The sequence below is a fragment of the Gadus macrocephalus genome, chromosome 21 (genome assembly GCF_031168955.1).
Source record: "Gadus macrocephalus chromosome 21, ASM3116895v1".
Classification (NCBI taxonomy): Eukaryota; Metazoa; Chordata; class Actinopteri; order Gadiformes; family Gadidae; genus Gadus; species Gadus macrocephalus.
Window position 1 is genome coordinate 7739107 of NC_082402.1, and position 21903 is coordinate 7761009.

The 21903-nt window shown below is 46.7% G+C and overlaps 1 protein-coding gene across 1 annotated transcript; it reads left to right on the forward strand.

The window, feature by feature from the left end:
• The first annotated feature begins 6736 nt into the window (after positions 1-6736).
• LOC132450241 (neurexin-3b-beta-like) lies at positions 6737-21378 on the forward strand. Its single transcript, XM_060042313.1, has 2 exons — positions 6737-6860; positions 18500-21378. Exon 2 carries the CDS (start codon positions 18508-18510, stop codon positions 19210-19212), a length of 705 nt encoding a protein of 234 aa, XP_059898296.1. The 5' UTR covers positions 6737-6860; positions 18500-18507; the 3' UTR covers positions 19213-21378.
• The last annotated feature ends 525 nt before the right edge of the window (positions 21379-21903 follow it).

The window sequence follows — 21903 nt, forward strand, 5'->3', positions numbered from 1 at the left end:
CCCCCCCCCCCCCCCCCCCCCCGCTCCAGTTCCCTGTGGGCCCGTCAGCGAACCAGATCGGACAGGATAACATGCCCGGCCGCCGCGGCGCTGCCGTTGTCGATGGCGACAGGCAGCTTCCGCCCGCGGACATGATGGCTATCTGTGTTTGAGGGCCGGGCTGCTGTCATGGTGGAATGGGAGACAGATCGGGGGAGGGGGCTTCATTGGGTCTTTGTGAGTGTGTGTGCGTTGATGTGTTTATGAGTGTGGATGTGTTAGTGAATATCTATTTGTGTGTGTGTACGTGTGATTGGTTTGAGTCTGTGTGTGTGTGTGTGTGTGTGTGTGTGTGTGTGTGTGTGTGTGTGTGTGTGTGTCTGTGTGTGTGTGTGTGTGTGTGTGTGTGTGTGTGTGTGTGTGTGTGTGTGTGTCTGTGTGTGTGTGTGTGTGTGGGTGGGTGTGTTTGTGTGTGTTTAAACCAGGTTGTATATGTGTGTCTGTGTGTGTGGGTATCTGTGTACGGTACAATTTGTCATCTTCCTTCCTTCCGACGATTTTCCTTTCCATCTCCTTCTGTTTTGTTTTCCTCTCTCCTAACAATAAGTGCAAAGACCCCTCGCCCCCCCCCCCCGCTCCCAAGGTGACCACTGAGCCCCTCGGGGAGAGAGGAGCCTCTTTGATTCTGCCCCGTTCGATCCGCCGCCACTCTCGCTTTGATCTCTGAACGCGTAGCCCAGGATATCTATGGCAACCGAAGGTCTTGCATAGGACTCCTGAAGGATAATTGATCGGTCAGACTTTGTTCTCGCTGCTCCTTTTATTTTACCCGCACTTTAGCGGATCAAAATAATTAATATCACGCTCTTGGACGGGGTTTCTGGTCAACCGTTGTACTGGAGGGCACTGAGTTGAGTTGAAGTGGTTGTGTTGAAAGTTTGGAGAGCTATAGGTTTTTATTCACACATTATTACATCATTACTTTCTATTTGACACTGGCGGTATATAAATACCTATATATGTATATACGCTCCACAGCAACCATTTTTCTTTCCTTTGTCTCATCATCCAACTTCCCTCTCACATGTACTTGAACATGCTACGGCAGTTCTGCTTTTCAAGCCACGCTACGGGAATACAAGCAGACGGTATTATATTTAATGTACTGTGTTTACCCCTGGGGGGGGGGGGGGGGGGGGGGGGGGGGGGGGGGGGGGGGGGGGGGGGGGGCTCTGTCCAAGCCTTGATGTCGCAGTAAGTCACTGTGAGGAAGAAGTATGGTGTAGAGTGGAGAGAAATGTGAAGTGAGAGTACAGAGTGCGCTGAAGACCAGTGGAGCGTAGCTTTTATAAGATAAATCAAGTCCATTGACTTTGACTCACTGGAACATTTGCTCACAGGCCGTTCTCACAGAACGTTTTCACCGAGCGCATCTACGCTTATTTTTTTTCCTGAAATAGATGAATAGCACCGCAAGTCACCACGTGACGTCCACGCAATCACAGGCATGTTTTTTTTATACATGTGATTCGTGTGCTTTTTAAAACACTGGCTTGTTTTCACTCCAGGGAAATGCTAATTAATGTGTGCTTGGTAGCATAAAGCAAACTTTTTAACGGTGGTGGGTTAGTCTGTCGCTACTGTATTTAAAAGTCCTTTTTAGTCAGCGCTGCACGCTTCGGAATCCAACACAGGTGTGTGCGAGGGCGGAAATATGGTGGCGACGTCAACCTGCTCGAATGAATTGACTGTGCTTCGTTTAAACGACAATGTACCTCGACGACGCGTTCGTAAACGTTCACTGTTGGATACACAGAGGCGGCGAAAACAAAAGCAATCATGTCAGGGCCCACGCGCTGCTAAACACAATTTTCGACGGCGTAATGAGAAAGTTAAGCTATTTTCCAATCTGCGTGTTTTTCGCCAATTAAATTTTCCCACCGCTTCTTTTGTCACGTTTGAGGTCAGCTGTGATTAGCGGTGCAAAAAAAAAACACACAACAACTCAATCTAGTTTTTTTCGGCGGTAATTGCTCGTGGTTTGTTGGATGCCGTCGGTGGCGTCCCTAGCAGCAGACACAGATGCCACACCGAGAGAGGAGCTAGAGAGTGGGAGATAGAGAGAAAGGGGGGAGACGGCGAGACTGAGAGCAACCGTGAAAGTAAAAGCCTGCGTGTGTTGGTTTGTTACGTTTTTTTCCATTCCCCTAGGAAGCTGTCCTTCGATCAAGTATTGATCTCTGGTTTAATCCCTTTAGTTGGCGTGCTCAAGTGTTCAGACGCAAATGCTATTTTAATGAAGTCTGCCGATCGATCGGGTTGGGCAGGGAGGTTTAAAGTGCTGTTTTGTTTTCTGGACGCTACAAAACTTCAGGTTGGCAGCGATGGAGGGAACGTCTGGGTTTCAGACTCAGGTATCATAGTTTCTGCTGTTTTGTTTTACTTTATTTTCCTCGGAAAGAAAAGGCACACGAGGGTTGGTACACCATGCAAAGCTGCATGCTTTAGATATGTGTCAACGCACAGGACATAGATGCACACACACATACTCACACACAAACACACATCATACAATGCAGTCTGTTAGGCCTCAACAGCTTTAAATGAATAAATCCCTGCAATTTTTGGATATAACCAAAAAACACAACAATGGAATAAGTTTGTTCAGAATAATTACTCTCGTAGAGAAATCACTCAATCGGGTACATCACCCTGGAGATTTAGACTAGAGTATTGGATTTCCCCAGCTGTGAAATCAGTTTCTGTAGCCCCCGCTGTCTGACCGCATCATAAACGCCTCGCCCCTGTCTCAGGCCTCACATTGATGGCACGCACATAGGCGAACACACTCATAATCTGCATGTCTCTCTCTCTCTCTTCCCCTCTTTCTTTCTTTCTCTCTCTCTGCCACGCCATCCACGCCATATGTTTCTATCAGTGTGCAAGGATTTTGAAACTAAACCGCAAAAAAGACGTCCCCACTCTTTCGGCTCCCTCCCTACCGCCCTATGTCCCTCTGCCAGTGCTGCAGTTCACACGCCTGTGATTGACAGGTGGCTCCATGGATTCCCCATTTCAGACGGACACCGGCTAATCTGCGCGCTTCTTCCATGATTGGTCCAAAGTGAGACGGGATCGTCTAAAATGTTAATTTCTTTCATACGAAGGCAGGCGCACTCACGTCTTAAAGGATGTACTTAAACCGCATTTAAATCATTAACACCTGATGGATGGTTATTTCTAAAAAAATTAACTAAATGAATAGCTCTTAAATCGTACCTACAGCACCTTTAAGTTATAGTGAATTATGGGGTTGGCACGATGGAACTCGACTACGTGGCCTAGCCTGCTGCCCTACTTTTCACTCAAACACAAACAAGACTCCCATACCCAGAGAAACAAACAAAAGCAGGTCAACACACACACACACACACACACGCACACACACACATATATACACACATGTACGTACAGCCACCCACTTCCTCTATAGGGTCTGTGTGCAGCGTAGAACACACATTGGCAGAGAAAGAGGAGGCGGGTGATGTAATCCGAAAACAAAGAAATGCCAGAAACATCCAAACATGAACACCCTGCCAAACTGGGCACACCTAAACTCACACTAGCCTGAGTATAGCAATAGAGCACCAGAATAAATCTGAAGTCAAAGTACAAAAGTACACACAGACCAAACAATCTTCAGACAAAGTTTCATGGCGAGATTTTCTACAGTGCAACAGTGTGGTGGGTGGCGTGGCATGGCCTTCTGTACTTCATGTACCGTGTATGTTGTGTGTGTGTTGTGTGTGTGTATGTGTGTACCTTGGTCATATGAGTGTTATACTCTGGAGACAGAAGTTATTTATACAAAGTTTATTACAGCTCCTCTGATCCCTGCAATAACTGCACTGAACACACAGTTGTCTTTCTATGGAAGCTGCAGGTCACAAGGGGTTAAGTCCAATGATCAACCAAGATTCATCAAAGTCGTGTGGGCCTTGCCTGCTTGCACCACCCCCCTCAGTCAATACGTCCCAAAAAAGGTTGTAAAGTTCCTTTCCTACGGCAAATGAACCATAGGGTTGGATACTGTTCAGTAAAGTCGATAAAAATGATAATCTTGATAATCTTCCCGTAAAATCCCTCCAAAAAAACATGGTTGACCGAGCCCGCCCTGTTGCAGGTTAGGTTTAAAGAAATGTTGTGCTCCGATTTTCTCCACAGGTGCGGTAGGCTGGCTACTATTTCAGTTAATGGGGGGGTGAGGATGTGAGGATGTGAGCAGTAAGACCTGAAATTGCCAAAACAAAGTTTGAAGTTTCTCTCCACTTTCTTTCTCTCTTTCTTTCTCTCTCTCTCTCTCTCTCCCTCTCTCTCTCTCTCTCTCTCTCTCTCTCTCTTTCTATCTCTCTTTGTCTCTCTATCTGTGTATGTGTGTGTTTGTGTGTCTCTCCCTTCCTCGCTCTCCATCTCTGTAACCTTGCCCAACATAACCGAGACACATTTTTCGGTATGTTTATCTTCCTCGCGTATATACCGAAGGGGCTGTATTACCCAGCCATTTAGATTACACCGTTTTTCAGGGTTTTTTGCACACAATTTTTTTCTGTCACCGCTTTTTGAATCAGAGACACAGCATTCGGCCTCGAATCAGAGCAAAGCCCCAGAACCCAGGAAGTATTCAAACAAAAATTGGTTAAATAACTAATAATAATAGTTCTATGCATAACAGATGCATACAAAGATGGCCAACATAACATGGGGCTCTGCGACTACATCGGGAGATTTGTGTGTGTGTGTGTGTGTGTGTGTGTGTGTGTGTGTGTGTGTGTGTGTGTGTCTCTGTGTGTGTGTGTGTGTGTGTGTGTGTGTGTGTGTGTGTGTGTGTGTGTGTGTGTGTGTGTGTGTGTGTGTGTGTGTGTTTCTTTGTGTCTGTGTGATTGTGTGTGTGTGTGTGTGTGTGTGTGTGTGTGTGTGTGTGTGTGTGTGTGTGTGTGTGTGTGTGTGTGTGCGTGCGTGTGTGTTTCTTTGTGTCTGTGTGATTGTGTGTGTGTTTGTGTGTGTGTGTGTGTGCGCTCGAGGGGGTTGTGCGTTTCATTAATCTGTCAGACTCAATATTATTTAGAGCGCCGCACTTCCGGGCAGCTCCGGAAAACTCAATCAGCGCTCCAGATTTCATAACCCCCACCCGACCCCCCTCTCGCCCCCACCTCCGCCCTCACCCCCTCCACCACCCCTCCGCCTGCTTTATCGCCCTGCCGATCCACTGCCATAAACACTGGCTGCCCCCACCAGCCCCCAACACACACACACACACACACACACACACACACACACACACACACACACACGCCACACGCGTGCAAGACGCCCTCCGCAGGCCCACCCAGGAGTTAGGTGGGACAGCGGTGTGGAGGGGGCGAGGGGTGGAGGATAAATCAGAATCGAAGGGTACTGCTGGGGGAGCGAGATAATACCCAGTGGTGAGTGTGTGAGTCATTTGAAATACCCCCTCCTCCACCTCAAACCCCCCAGTAACCTCCACCCCTCACTCTCGTCCAGCACCACTCCCCCCTACACCTTCATCCACCACCACCACCAAAACCACCACCACCACTCTGCCCAACACCTTCATCCACCAACACCACCAAAACCACCACCACCACCACCACCACTCTGCCCAACAACTCCATCCACCACCACCACCACTCCCCCCTACACCTTCATCCACCACCACCACCACTCCCCCCTACACCTTCATCCACCACCACCACCACTCTGCAAAACACCACCCCACACTCACCTCCACGTCTCATCCACCACCTCTTACCCCCCTACAACTTCAAGCCTATTCTCATCCACCACCACCACCACCACCACCACCACCACCACCACCACAACAGGCTCTCTGCCCTACACTTACCTCCCCACCTCATCCATCAACCCCAACCCCCCCACTCCCTCCACCCCTAACCGCCCATCAAGGCACAAATCAGTGTCCGGGGACGCAGTTGATCTGCAGGGGTGGGTCTGGGCCCAGCGGTGCCCATTGATTATTGGCGCAGTGGGGGTGGTGGTGGTGGTGGTGGAGGGGTGGGGGTGGGGGTGGGGTTGAATAAATGATGGCCGACAGCCCGGGTGCAGAGTGAAGGAAAACAATTATCTGCGGAGTTGGAAAGCCACATAAAGAGAGATGATGGCTAACACAGGTGAAATATGATTGGCTGAGTGTGGGGAGCACGGTGAAATATGATTGGCTGAGAGAACGGCATACACAGGTAAAATATGATTGGCTCAGAGAGCGATGAGAAGCCAGAGGGCAGGTACCGGCCGTGGCAGACTGCTGATGGATGTGTCCTCTGCGTTGATGTGTGTGTGTGTGTGTGTGTGGTTGGTTCCCCTAACTGGCTTGAATATCAACTAATAAATATGTGCACATTTATCGTGAAGGGCCTTGATGTAATATATTGCATTTGACAATTTTATATATGTCTGCCGGTCTGTGGAGGTTTACGGTTGCATCTCCACTTCTCCGTATTATTGCCTGTCTGCAGAATCTTTCATTTCCGTTTTAAATGATAATCCGTCTCCGTTTGTGCTTTTGCGTGTGTGTGTGTGTGTGTCTGTGTTTGTGTGTCCATACGTGTGTGTGTGTGTGTGTGTGTGTGTGTGTGTGTGTGTGTGTGTGTGTGTGTGTGTGTGTGTGTGTGTGTGTGTGTGTGTGTGTGTGTGTGTGTGTGTGCGTGCGTGCGTGCGTGTGTGTGTGTGCGTGTCCCTGCGTGGTGTGTGTCCTCCCCAGCAGACGACGGATGACATCGTGTCTTCGGCAGAGTGCTCCAGCGACGATGAAGACCTGGAGGAATGTGACTCTGGACAGACAGGTGGGATGGGCGTGTCTCACTCTGCTTGCCTCAGAGCCCAGTCTATCTCTACCTCTCTCTGCCTCTTCTCTCTCTTGCTCTCTCGGCCTCTCTCTACCTCTGTCTCTTTCTCAGTCTGTCTTTGATTTGCAACCAAGGAGTATCTCCTTCTAAGCATCACGTCCCATGGGAACCTCACGTGTAACTTCCAAAAGTAACCCAAACCCCCCCCCCCCCCCCCCCCCCCCCCTTCCAAAAGACCCGCCCACTGAAATATAGAAATATAACCAAAAGATTGACTCCCCAACCCGCACCCCTGCGGAGCGTGGGGCGTTCTCTGGGTGTAAGTAACGTTTAAAGAGCTCTGAGCACGCTGGATGGGGGGGGGATGCTCCCGCAGCGATTTTTTGTTTGAGAGCATACGTCCTCAACGCGCCCTTATATGGAAAGCGTAGTTTTTGTTTCAACGTCGCACTTCAAAGTAACGTGAGTGCGCACGGCCCACAGTCAGGGCAGTTGAGGGGCGGTGCAGTACACGTAGAAGTGCAGCATAGTAGTAGTACTACACTGTATTGAGGGCCAACCACACAATTCTCTCTCCTTCCCCCCCACCCCCCCCCCACCCCCCCCCCCCCCCACCCACCCACTGAATGACACAAGTTACACTGAGCTATGGGACCGCTGGTTGCAGACATGGCGTGGCGTTGATGCTAATTTTGTCCGCTCTCAGCATTCGGTGGAGGGCGAAAAAAAAATGAAAGATACAACACTTTATTGACAAAGTACAAAATTAACATCACGCCCCATGTGGCCTGCACTGATGCTTCAAAATGTATCCATGGTGTACGCGGTCCACCCCCCCCCCCCCCCCCCCCCCCCCCCCCCCCCCCCCTGCCGCTGTGCGTGTGTATTTGCGTCCTCAACAAGGGGATACATTTTGAGTTCCTCTCGAGAACAACGACGCTGCCGGCATTGTAGATACAGTGACGCGAAGCAGGCCTCTCCTCACCTCTCCTCCCCTACTCCTACTTCTCGCTCTTCCTTCCTTCCTTCCTTCCTGCTCTCCTTCTTCTTCTCCTGTTTGTACCTGTTTTGTTTTTTCTTCGTCCGAGGCTTGCCTTACCTGAAACATTCTGATAGAGAACAGATATCCTCGAATTTCTGTGCACATTGTCCTTTCCCCTTCCTCCTTCCTTTACACGCACACACACACACACACACACACACACACACACAAACACACAAACGTACGATTGCACATAGAGTTACACAGACACACACACAAACACACATGGACACCAGGTCAGAGTGATTCTTATTTCCGATTCACTACAGTGCACAGAAGTAAGAAAAAAAAGTGGCAGAAATAACGTTTTATATATATATATATATTTATATATACATATATGTAAATATATATGTAAATACACTATATAATAAATATTTATATCAATAAATATTCACACACAGATATATATAAAAAGTTAAAAACACATTGGTTGGTACGTTTTTTTTTGGAGGGAAAACTTGGGTTTGGTTGGCTGGAGAAAGTTGTATTATTCATCCGTCAATCACCTGGATGCCCAGCGGCCTGCCAGAGAGGCTTAGCCGGTACGCCGTTTGAGTGTGTGTGTGTCTGTGGGTGTGCGTCTGTGTGTGTCTGAACCCAGAGAGCCTTAATGGGATAGAGGATTCCCGCCCAAGGGCCCCGTCGCCCCATCATTACCAGCCTGGGCGTTTTTTAATTGCGTCGCTGTCCTTCAGAATGCCATCAGAGGCCGGCTAATTGACGCGGCATATGCCACCGCTTAGCACCAAACATATGTCCACTTTTCACAGCGGGCGATAGCGCTGGCAATGCCGATTTTCCGCCAGACCCTAATTAAAATAATTGATTAGGGGTTTGCCCACGCCCTTCTCCCCCCTACTTTTTTTTTGTTATCTGAGTTCAGACGAAATCAAACGTGAGTCGGCGCCGTCTCTCTCGCTTCTTCATTAGGGGCCGGGGATTTCGGAGCGCTGGAGAAATAGTCAAGTCTGAGTCACATAATTAATTTGGCCTCTTCTCCGCCTCTCATGTGCAAGGAACTCGCTTTAGCTTTGAAGCCTTATCAAACCATTTTTTTGCAAGTGGCGCCCATATATATATATATATTTATACATATATTCTTGTATCCCCGACGTAACTGATGAGATGGCAGCCGGGGGAAAAAAGTAATTTTCCCCTTCGCAATATTTAGGTTTCACTTTATCTACGAGCGTACGTTTCCAGAGGCGTTAGAGATGAAATTACATTTGACAGTTTGTGGGCGCTTTTTTTTTAAAATTATTATTCCAGATAAGCCAAGCAAACCCAAGCGTTCTCTCTCATGTTAAAGTGCAAGGCAACTTTAGCAGTAATAACCGGACGACAGGACGAAACGGTACCCTCCCCTACAGTGGCCCCGCACACATGACAAGTACATACGTCATACATACGTCATACACACCCCATACCGTACCCATGACAACGCGTCACCACGTTGAGGACACAGAAATTCACATCCTCATTCCTCACCCAGCTTCCGTGTGTGTGTGTGTGTGTGTGTGTGTGTGTGTGTGTGTGTGTGTGTGTGTGTGTGTGTGTGTGTGTGTGTGTGTGTGTGTGTGTGTGTGTGTGTGTGTGTGTGTGTGTTTGTATGTGTGCAGTACAGCCGCATGACATGACGTTATGGTTGTCGTTTCTTCTTATTTATTTTTGTCAACATCGTCTCATACATTCTCCTTTGAGTTGAAGCTATTGTGCGTGTCATTTTGATTTGGCGTTTGATGATTTGGTTTTGATTTGTATTAGTTTCTTTCTGTGTGTGTGGGGATGGGGGCGGGGGTGGGTGAGTGTCATTTATGTTCTGTTCACCTTGGTTCTTTGTTCTGGTTTATTTCTGCATTATCGTCGATAAAGTTCCATTACCATCATCTGTCATCCGAGCAACAAGCAGGGCCCTCCCCTCCCCCCTCTCCCCCCACCACCTCAGTATTCTTACCTCTCATCTTGTTGCCGCATGAACTTTTGGTTGTTGAAGAAATCCAAAGTCCTCATCATCATCATCATCATCATCATCATCGTGTCCATTCATGTCGCCTCGCTGCGCGTCCAAAAACCGAACGCCTCTTCCTCCTCCTCCTCCTCATCGCCATCCTCGTTGCTCGATACGACCGTAGGGGGGAGAAAATCGAAAAACGGCAACAAAATCTTTTCTTGCCATCCCCCTTTATTTGGGGCCGTGAAGCCCCCCTTGCCTTCCCAAACCCCCCCTCCCCCCCCACCATTCTGTCTCAAGAAAGTTGTGTTTGAAAGAATGGTTGCCCCCCCGTCCTGACCCCTCCCTCTTTAAAACATCCTCCACCTCCACCCCCCCCCTCCCCTTCCACCCTTTAAACTCCAACTCCACCTTCCCCCCCTTCCATTCTCCTCTCTGCATATACATGTCTTGTTTTATTTTTTTATGAATGCGGATGGCATAAAAAAGAATTTTATTGCCACACAAAGTATATCTGTTTTTCTATTCTATCTGTAGAGGTAGAGGTCTACCCGTCTGTGGCATGCGTGCTGTGCTGGACTGTGTAGCCGCGTAGCCGCCAGAATGCTAACTGACGTAACCCCCAACCCCCCCCCCCCCCCACCACCCCCCCAGTGCCGCTCTCTCTCTATCTACCTCTCTCTGTGTCTTTGTGACCCCTCTCGCCCATCCCCTACGCTGCCAATGCTACTGCTATCGCTAGTGCTAGTGCTAATGTCGACTCGCTACTGCATGAGAAACCACAGGCAACCGTCCTGTTTGCTTCTCCTCCACCCATGTGTCGAAGGCTGCCCCCAACCCCCCCCCCCCAAAACACAACCCCACCCTCTATGCCGTTGGCTTATAGAATGTTATGTGTTGTCGTTTGTTGTTGTCGTTGTCGTTCTGAGGCACATCGGTGGTCCTACCACCAGTGGTTCCCGGTAGCCGCCCTACCCACCCCCCACCACCCCTCCCCCACCCCAGTGCCTGCACGGTGTCCTTGTGTCTGTGTTTGATTGGCACATGAATGACTTTCTGTGTCCGCTTGGGCATGTGTGTGTATGTGTGTGTGTTTGTGTGCTCCGTCTGTGTCGGCCAATCGGCTTGTCTTGTCCGTGTGTCTCTGTCTCGTCTCGTCTCGTCTCGTGTGTCTCCAGAGTGTCTCTGAGCCTATGTGTTGTTGTTCCTGAGTTCCACAAGCGGGTTCAGACCGTATGGGGTGTGCAGAGGACCAGACCACTAAACCAGCTCTCAAACGTAATGATGGGGATATTCCTCACCAGATAAAAGATGCAACTGTTATCCCAATAATATAAATGATCCACAAAAACAACATTAAGATGTGCACAAATAAATTCTGTTCAATTTAGTTCAGTCCTGTAGTTTAGTATGAGTGCCGCCAAAACGATTCAAAACACAATCGCTGCAAGCAGTCTTCCTCAAGGTATGCTAGTTAAATATTAAGGGCTTCTTTCAAGCGTTCAATCACCAAAACGGAGAAAAGACGAAGGTCGTAGGAACCTCACGGGTTACAAGCGATCGTAATCCGCTGGCAGATCTGTCCTTCGATAAGGCGACTCTAGGCGGCGGAGGACAAGTGTCTAGGAGCAGAGTGCTCGTGTTAGATTGTGTGCATCCATGTAACGGCGTTTCACCAGAGGTTTCCACACGTGAAAGGAGAAGGGGGGTGGGGGCCCTGAGAGTGAAGTACAGCACCGGGATGAGCCCCCCCCCCCCCCCGTCAGGCCTGTCACTTTAACAGGGACCTCTGTGGATGGGTTTAAAGGTTATCCGGCTGACATATGTCTGCCGCACCACCTACTTGTGGCCCCTAATGTTTTGGCAAATGGAGCGTCTGACAGGGCCTGCTGGCGGAGACGGAGATTTAATAAACCCGGGGTACGGGGTGCTCACGCGGTGACGGATTCGGCGCTACCTAGCGTGCACCGCGGCTACGGAAAAGCCATCCGATCGGTACAACCTAGCGTGCCTGCGGCGGCTGGTGCTTCGTCAAAATGGCTAACGGTTGCTACTTGAAATACTGTTCAGTGGTTTAGCAGACGCTTATGCCCCGAGTGATTGCAGTGAATCCAGATACAGTTCATTAAGGAGCCATGGGAGTTCAGGGGCTCTTGTCTTAAGGCTACTTATCTTAAGGATGCCTACAGATTATGCAAACACTGGGGATCCAACCGAGTACCTTTTGACTGGAAGGATAGATTGTTTCACACTACCCCTTCACTAACTGTGCAACATCCACAGCACCTCGAGACAAGCTGCGGAAATTGACAGCCGCACCGTCTCACTTGTCACGGCTGTCGCGTGCATAGAGGAGATCTTCTATTCCTGAGCAGAGGCGAATAGAACAGCTTATGAAATGCCACTGTCACTGAGAAAAAAAAAACGCAATCATTGAACTGTTCAGAGTATAATCCCAGCCGAGTCCCCCGTCCCCCCAGTCCCCGACTCCGGTGTCCAAGCCCAGAGTCAAGCGTGTGTCACTATCTCGGGAAATACTGTATCTGCGAGCAGGGATGGGTGAGGGAGCCAGAGTGAATGAATGCACGTGCAAACAGTGTGTATCTGGTCGAGGACGCACGCAGGCCAAATGAGATTTCAGGAGCTCTACCCCCACCCTACCTCGAACCGCCACACCTACGTTTTGCGGCATCAAAATCCTATTGACTCATGAGTTTCAATCCCACGGCTGCTGGCTTTTCTTGTTCATGAAGTCACACGGTTAAATCCCTCGACACCCCTGGTGAGATTCATTCGCCCTCCACCCCACCCCCACCTCCCCCATCGCCGTTCAGAAGCCTCAGCAAACGAGGGGATGGACATTGGGATCAGTCGGAAGGGGAGAGAGAGTAAGAGAGAGAGTGAGAGAGAGAGATAGCAGAGAGAAAGGACGAGGGAAAGAGAAACTGCTGAGAGGAATCAGAGCTGCTGAGGTCGTCAGTTACCGAGGCGCGCGGCCATCTTTGATTGCTTAATTCCCGCTTCAAAGGCCAACGTAGGCATTCCCACGGATAACTCTGCAGGCTCTTTGCGCTTTACATGGGATGATCAAAAGAGGCTAAATATATCTTCAACTGATTCATTTCCCCGGTCCATGCTTGTGACATGAACATAGATCTGCACTGATAAACCGTTTTCGCTATCAGTTCGTTTTTCCGTGAAATTGATGTTGCTCTTGCGAGATAACTCCTCCAACACGTTCTTTAAGATGAGGCCAGGGAACTTTGAAGTCAAGAACACCTCTCAGGAGTTCTTCCAAACAACATCGACTGGAACTTCTACTGGCGAGATGTGGCGAATGTAGAATCTCTGAATAGGAAAAAGAGAAGCTCCGAAGGAGAAAATCCCCTCCCGTGCTGGTCTTGACCCAACCGGGGCGAGGAAAACAAACTCCATCTCCCCCAGCAAACCCATTAGAGGATCGTTCTGTTTGTCTGCTCCCAAAAACACAGCGAGATGTTTGGGGTGCTTGCTTCGAGGGGCTTACACAGGATTAAAGTGTTTACTCATACATCACGCCCCTCTGCATTGGCGGTCGCTTGGAGACCCCGAGTGTGAATGTGCCCCGATCCGATCCAGGGCAGTGCGTTTATTCAACGCACAGCAGTCGTCCGAGCAACAGGTTTTCCTTCGACAGCGTTTAGCTCTGCGAGCAGAGTGAAGGGTCGCAAACAATGTTGCGACAACCGGGCCATAGTGAGATAAATAGTGCTGTGGATTAATCAATTACCCCCAGAGACGGCAGAGACAGCTACTGTCTATTTAGCCAGGCAGTGGCGTTTCTCGCCTTCCCGACCGACATCAGCGCAAACGCACAACACTTAAAGGGGCAATCACGCACTCTGCTCGCGTGCTGTTATATATAATTATTAACGGCATACTGTCAGCGGAGAGTATTTAAGATGATAAGCTCACCCCTCCGCTTTCCATCTCCCAGTTTTGATCGAGCAAACTTTCACTGTATCTTTATTCACGGTCCCACGGCGTCGGAAACGGCAATCACATTCACTAGATATTGATCCCGAAGGAGATTAGACTTTGCCCGCGTAGCGTCCCAATTCACATGACAGAAAAGCGATACAACATAACAAATAGCTAAAAGATAACGTATGAAAGACTGATGGGGCTTGGTAGTTATAGAGAAAATAGTTTTGCTCTAAACTTGTCAATAGTATCTATGATCGATGAGACCTGCACCTCCAGATGTACGGCGTCACGTTGACTTCAGAAGTCCACATGAGGCGTGGGGTTGTGGGTTGGTGGCTGGTCTGGTCAAAGGCTCCTCTCACACCGCCTTAAATCTTGGTCGACCTTAACCACAGGCCCCTCCTTGTGGAACTCTCTCCCTGTACTGTACTCCCCTGCCATGCCAAGGCTGTTGGTTATGAACCCTGATCCGTTTTATAATTAACTGAAAAATATATAATTATTATCGTCTTGCACTATCCTCGCCACCCCTCCTTGATTAATGGTGTCAGTGGGGGGCTAAACGCCACTTGATTTCAGTTATATATCACTGGTGAAACACTTGACCCTGTTATAATGAGTGACAAATGGACCCTGGCCGGTTCCTTCAGACAATATCCTACAGCTCTTGGTCGCAGTAACCTTCCTTAAAATGAACCTCTAACCCCTCTGAAAACCCCTTTAACCAGGACTCAAGCTTGCTGTTATGGTTACTGTAAATTACTCTCCCTAAATGCAACTTACTTATGCATGCGTTAACCTATAACCTGTTTAGAGTCTAATAAGTCAAAATAAAAATGACAACAACCTCGCTCACTCAGACGTACATCCAGATTGCACGCCCTGTCCCGTGTTTGGCAAATTACTAACAAGAGAAAGACAAATCATGAAATGGAACTAATAATAAGTATCTTTATTATTAGTTCAACGAAGGTGGGACATTTTGCCTCCAAATTCCCCCCTTCTCTCTATCTCTCTCACTCTCTCTCTCTCACTCCCCCTCCCTCCCTCCCTCCCTTTCTCTCTCTATCCCTACTCCACCCTCTCCCTCTCTCTCTCTCTCTCTCTCTCTCTCTCTCTCTCTCTCTCTCTCTCACTTGACTCAACCCAGTGTGTGCCTTCTGGTTGTCCATCTTTGATAGTGTGTGAGAAATATATTGCCTTTTTTTTTTTATTGCTTGCAAATTTAATTTATTGATTTATTTTCTGTCTTTGTACATATATGCAAATATGCATATATGGGTATTATTTATCTATCTGTTCATTTAATGAATTGTTTACTTATTTTCTAACATTAGAATTTTTGACCACTAATGTTTTGATGATTTTGTTTCTCCCAAATTAGTATTAAATCTTGCTCTTTTCTCTTTAAATGAGTCATTTAAGTTTTTATGATGATATTCTTTATTGGGTATCAAAACATCTACCCATATTTGAATTAGAAAAATTATTATCCTCATTTAGAAAAAAGAGAAGACTTCCAACTTTTATCCTAAGTACTATGAATCTTTTATTTAGCTTTTTTAAATCTCCTTTAAACCTTCTTTTTTATCAGACAGCTATCCAAGAACATTTAACTAAAACTAAAATTGACCAAATTGGACTTAAATTTTTGCATGGTAAAAAAGTTGCAGCTTAGGGTCTGTAAAAAACTGTCATTGTTGAGAGTGCTGTTCTCTTCTGTTGATGGGCATGTATATGCTCATTGTCTGTCTATCCCCCATCCCTTCCTTACAGCCAAAAGCTCTAATGCCGTCCGACCGCTTCGTGCCGCCTTTACATGGACATGGCAACTGATGTACTCGTTCACCTCCATCTCTCTCATTTCCTTCCTAGTATGTTCATAGGCCCCTCCCCCACCCCCACTCCCTCGTTTCACAACCCCGCCCCCTTTTACGTGAAGATTCTAAAATATGTACAAAAATACGTCAGTTTGTTCGTGAGCAACGGACAAGATTAAAGTTGAAAGCTATTAAAACCCAAACAGGGGAGGAAAAAACGGAAATATTATTATCCGATTTGGAGGTAGATATTTATGGAGAGAATTTAAAGAATCGTATCTATTAAACTTCATAGGTGTACAGTTTTCTTTTTTATACAAAACATAAATATTTAAAGAAAAAAAACATAAATATTATAACCTTGAACAGAATGGTGAAGATTATTTTTCATGTCATGATGTGTGGATGTATGTGTTGTTACCTCCCTGTGTCATCCTGTCTAAAAAGAAGAATAATTAATCATTTATTAGAAATTGTTAAAAGAGAAACTAACCTTACTTATCCTAAAGCATTCTTACACAACTTTCATTTGTAAACATTTTTTTTCCTCCTGCCAAAATCATGCGGGCAATTTGTTGATGTAAGTTGATAAAATTTGATGGTATGCCTTTCTTCTCTGAAAACTTTTTTTTCGTAGGCTCTATGATTTTCAAAGCTGACTTTCTTTTCCGTTTTTCTATCCTTACTAATCCCTTTCTGGATAACTCTACCTCTTGCTTTTATTTCTGTGAATGTTTGACAATGGTTGCTCTAACTCTGGAATCTATTTGCATCGCCTTTTCTATTTTATGTTTTGCTTTTTCTTTTCTCGTTTTCCGTCCTTTCGGGTTTCTTTCCCCGTTTCCGTTCCAAGAGGTTGTGCATCTCTTTGTAGCGCCCTGTTTGTGAGCCTCTGCTATGTTTAAGCAAAGCCACCATGGCATGAGAGTATGCAGATTCAACTGACATTTGAATGTTATTCCCACGCTTTGTAGCCACCAAACAAAATATCACCAGTTCCTAAGGTCATTTATTGTTAAAACAAAAAAAAGATAATTACATGGATGCGCATGGATATGCAAATATCCAAATTCTCAGACTTCACTTGATCACAACACCACACATCCAAGGATATCTTACCATGTGAGACAACTCACTATGAACCTTTGTGCTCATACGAGGAGTTGAGACTCGAGTAAGATATTGGAAGCCTCAGCACATTCAGGTGTCGTTGAACTGCCTGGTAACTTTGTGCCATTTTCGTGATTATTTAGGGGTCAAAAGGCAAGAGGCTAGGGCTGATAGGGGAGCCTATTGGTGCTTACTAGATGTAGCAAGCCACAGAGTTTTATATTGTTATGTTTTTGCACCCTATATGTGGTGCCTGGCATCAAGCAGCGATTTTAATTTGTGCTGTCACATTTTGATAAATGTGCATAAGCATATTTTAGGTGTTTTTTAATGGCTGTGTGATTTATCATTAGGATGTTTTTAGTCCTTTCGCACTGCTTGCAAAGCACGTAACATATGGGAATAAATATAAATGATAAACCAAAAGTAAAACGAGGTAGTCATAGAAAGATGCATTAATTTGATAGTGCCATAGTTTCACATATATATAATAAATACATTGTATAATCGATGGGAAATGAATTACATTGTAGGCAGACAATATCGTACTTTAGTGCTCGGAAATATTTTAGCTTCTGCTATCAAACAGGCTATTGCATAACAGCCTGTTGTGTTTTGCTGGCCCGCTATTTGGGCCAACGTTTTGAAAAGCACTGCAGGATTATGATAAATCAAACAGACCCTTTGGAAAAACCTGAAATAGCATAACACAGTCACCTTTGCTATTAATCATAGCCAGCCACAGCACTATATCAAGCCGCTATACCACTATATGCACAGCCTTTCACCTATACATGGTACACATATTCCACATTCTGACCGTACACAATAACAGTATCCACCGCAAACCTGTTCTAGATCCATCGTGCTTTGCTCAGTCTGTAACATCAGTGATGGCTCTCTGATAACACCAGCACCATTTGGACACTGTCGTCGGTTAGTGAGGATAGGGATAGGTGGCTCACCCCTATGCATCCCTCCAAGCCTTTTGATGGATTGTGTTCTTACTGTACGGCTGTTCTATCATTTTCGTCCGTTTCTGTTTCTGTTGTTGTTTGTTGTTTGGCATTTCTTTTCTCTTTTGTATCTTTTATGCACTGTTATGTTCAGTTCTTTCTTTAGGTGTTATTGTTTACCCTCATATGATTTCTCGACTACCTTGGGCTTTGCTTTTTTCCACCTAATTTTCTGCGTGTTTTTCGTTTCTTTTTGTGTTTGATTGCTGATCGTCTGTCCGTGTGTTTATTTCTATCTGTGTGTGTATGTGTGTGTGTGTGCCGGGGAAGGGGGTTGTTTTTTGAATGCATTCCTGCCTTCTAATTGGCTGTTTCTCTTTCTCTGTTTCTTCTTCCAGGAGGGGAGCTAGTAATCCCCGTGCTCATTGAGGACCCCATAGACACCCCCTCTGTATCCACCCTTTCACCCTTCATGCCCTTCCCCACCACCCTACGCCCCGTCCCCACCATTATCGAGACCACCAAAGAATCCCTTGCCCTGGCCACTGAGGCGGGGGTACCGTGCGTGTCGGACCGAGGAAGCCATGATTGTGATGGTGGTGGTGGTGGTGGTGATGGTGGTGATGATGATGAGGATGATGGTGCTGATGATGATGATGATTATGGTGATGATGATGATGTCGGTGATGGCATGGTGATTTCGGGGTTTGGCTCTGGCGAGGCGTTCGACTCTAGCCTGCCCCCGACTGACGATGAGGATTTTTACACCACCTTCTCCCTGGTAACAGATAAGATCATGACCACCTCAGCCTATGACGGCGGCTACAAAGCCCTCGCGCCCAAGTGGGAGGCCAAAGACTTGAGGCCGAGCAAGGCCTCGGGGGCCGGTAGGACTACCACACCCACCCCGCCCTCGCCCAACTTCCGGGGAGCGCCGCTGCCGCCGGCCGTCCCCTCGGACGCGCCGCCCAAGCTGCCCGCCGGGAAAATGAACAACCGCGAGCTGAAGCCACCGGCGCAGCCCCCGCCGCCACCGCAGCCGGACATCGTCCTGCTGCCCCTCCCCACGGCCTACGACGGCGCCGGGGGCGACGGCACCAAGCCCCGCGGGGGTCCGCCCATCACGTCGCCCATGCTGCGCTCGGTCCCGGCCGCCCTGCCCACGCTGCCGGGCGTGGTGCGTCGGGCGCCCCCCGAGTCGTCGGAGGTGATCCGCGAGTCGGGCAGCACCACGGGCATGGTGGTGGGCATCGTGTCGGCCGCCGCGCTCTGCATCCTCATCCTGCTCTACGCCATGTACAAGTACAGGAACAGGGACGAGGGCTCCTACCAGGTGGACGAGACGCGCAACTACATCAGCAACTCGGCCACGCAGAGCAACGGCGCCGTGGTCAAGGAGAAGGCGGGGGCGGCGGCAGGCGGAGGCGGCGGAGGAGGCGGTACCAAGGGCGGCGGCGGTAGCAAGAGACCCAAAGACAAGGACAAGGAGTATTATGTATAGAGTCCGGGAGACGAGTCACCCTTACCCCGTACCTAACCCCTGCGCGAAAACACCGGTAAATGGAAAAAGATATCTATCAAACTGTTTGGAACAAAGATATAAACACTTTGACAGTACCATATTGGCAACTGTGATTTAAGGAGAGAAAAACACAAAGGAGCATTCTCTCGAGGACTCGATACACGCGCGATGTTGAGATGTTGAAACCTTTTCTTTTTTTCCCCCACCAAATAAAAAGGGACTATGGCTTCTGTAGGCGTGCTCTTGCTGAGGTAAGATTTAGGGAAAGACTGCAGTCGAAAGCGGGACAGGGATTCTACAGAAAGACATTTTCACAGAGTCCTGAGTAATACCCCCACCCCGTCGAAACCCTCTCCACCGACCCCCGTCAGAGACATCTATCAGTGTAAGATAACATCGCTCTTACACGACACACACAAAACCCCCCCAAGTGACTTGTCAGAGGTGTGTAAATCCATGCGACTTTTGTCCATTGTAAACCCTGTAAAGAATACAATCACTGTCATTTTTTTCGGCCATTCTGAGCATGCATGTGAGGTGTATGTGATGTGGTGGTGCTGGCATCTGTGTACGTGAGGGACTTTGCTGATTAAACGACGATTGTCGGGGGGGGAAGTTGGAGGTCAAAGTGTACCATCATAACTCGTGTTTGGTTTTTCGTTAATTATACCTTTTTAAGGATATGAGGTAAGATATAGGCTTCAAGGTGTCATATTAATTTCTAGCTCATAAGAATTATCATTACAATTCAAATCATTATTATGGTATAATTATTTATATCATTATGCATAATTTATTTGTATTGTTATATTATTTTATTTTTATTCATTAAAAATAAAACGTTGATTTAATTTTGGTGCGATTGCACTTTGGAAGGGGTAACTTCCTGCCAGGGTTGCCAGTGATTATAACAAGCAATGTAGTTCCATTTTTGTAGTTGTATTATTCATTATAAGTATCATTCATGACATCCGAAGATCTTCTAGACGGTGTCAAAGCATACCAGACAGTCACCACCATGCAAAGTGCAACATGCTATTAAATCACTTGGTAGCGCTTTATTTTTTCTTCTCACTTGGATTCCATTAGACAGCAAATCATTTATTTCTATAATAATTTATTTCTGTTGCATTGTCTTTCCAATCACTGGGGATTCTGTGACGAATGTATTGTCATTATGTGTATCTGGTAGAGATGGATTTGCATCCATCATTCTGAGGAAGAAAAAAAGTCCTGGCTTAAGTTTAACTTGAACGCGTGAACAAGTGTGAATTTGTGTCCGTTGTCACAGTCAACTGTGTCAAAAACAGCTAATATGTTTACATATTTTATTACACCATAGTCGTTGTTCTTTGCAGGTTCAATCTTGTACATAACGTTTCAATTTTCCGTTTGATTAGCTTTGTCTTCTTTTTTCATTTTCTTCCATTTTAGTATCATTGGCTTTTTTTTGTTTTGTTGGTGTTACAGACATGATGGAAATCGAATATTTGACATTTTACCAGGACCAAGTGATGTGCACAGGGAAATATTGTTTATGGGAACAAACTGTTAGTGTTAGAAGTTTAGATCATTCTCTTGAAGGTGCTTCTTGGAGTTGCATGAATATTTGACTCCTGGGAGCTGTCAGTGCAATAAACGTAACACTCTAGATTACCGTAATAGGACGCATAAATATACAGAGATTACGTTTCATGTTATTTATTTTTTATCGGACATCTAAAACGAAACGAGGGAGCGTTGAAGACGAACGGAATAAAAAGCAGACGTGACGATGAGGACGCTGAGACACGTTGCTGGCACATTATTGATTCAAAGGTGTGTTTTTGCTCATTTCTTATTTATTTTTTACACATTTTTTGTCGGTCGTTACAGCATTTCGTTACAGCGTTACAGCGTTTTATCATCCTTTGTGTCTTAATTTGTATCTCGTAGTCACAGGCCGTTTTCTTTTGCTAACATGTATTTGTGTCCCCATTTTCTTTCTCACTGCATTCCATGCCTACTCGGTCAGTGTGTGGGTTCATTTTGTTTGTGTTTAATTCATTTTCAGTTGTTTTGGTGGATTCTTCAACCAGTTATTTACTTGTCGCTATTTTGACTCCAAACAATTCCCAGAAATAAAAAAATGTTGTTCCCAAAGTTTCCAAATGTGAAAAATATGCCTGGTCAATGCTAATCCAAACCACAGACACAGACACTGACACACACACACACACACACACACAAACACACACACACACACACACACACACACACACACACACACACACACACACGCGCACACACACACAGAGACACACACAAAGTGTATCATCACCAGTGGCGACTGGTCATTAGGAGCAAGTGGGGCTCGGCCCCACCTACTCTCACAAGAAAAAAAGAAAAGAAAATGAAAATGAAAAAAATTAAATATATAAAAAATATAATATGTATTTTTTTATATATATATATATTTAAAACATAATCTCCCCAGAAAGTACTATAAAATAATAAGTTAAAATGCAATGTGTATTTGACTTGAAACATTGAAATGCGCATGCTCAGTGTTTCTCTGTTGAAGTGGACGGAGATTATTTTACTTCCTGGTGGGGCTAGCCCCACCGGGACCACCATGGACATATATGGTTCGTTCCACAACAACGTAATTTCGTTTTCCACAGTTCATTG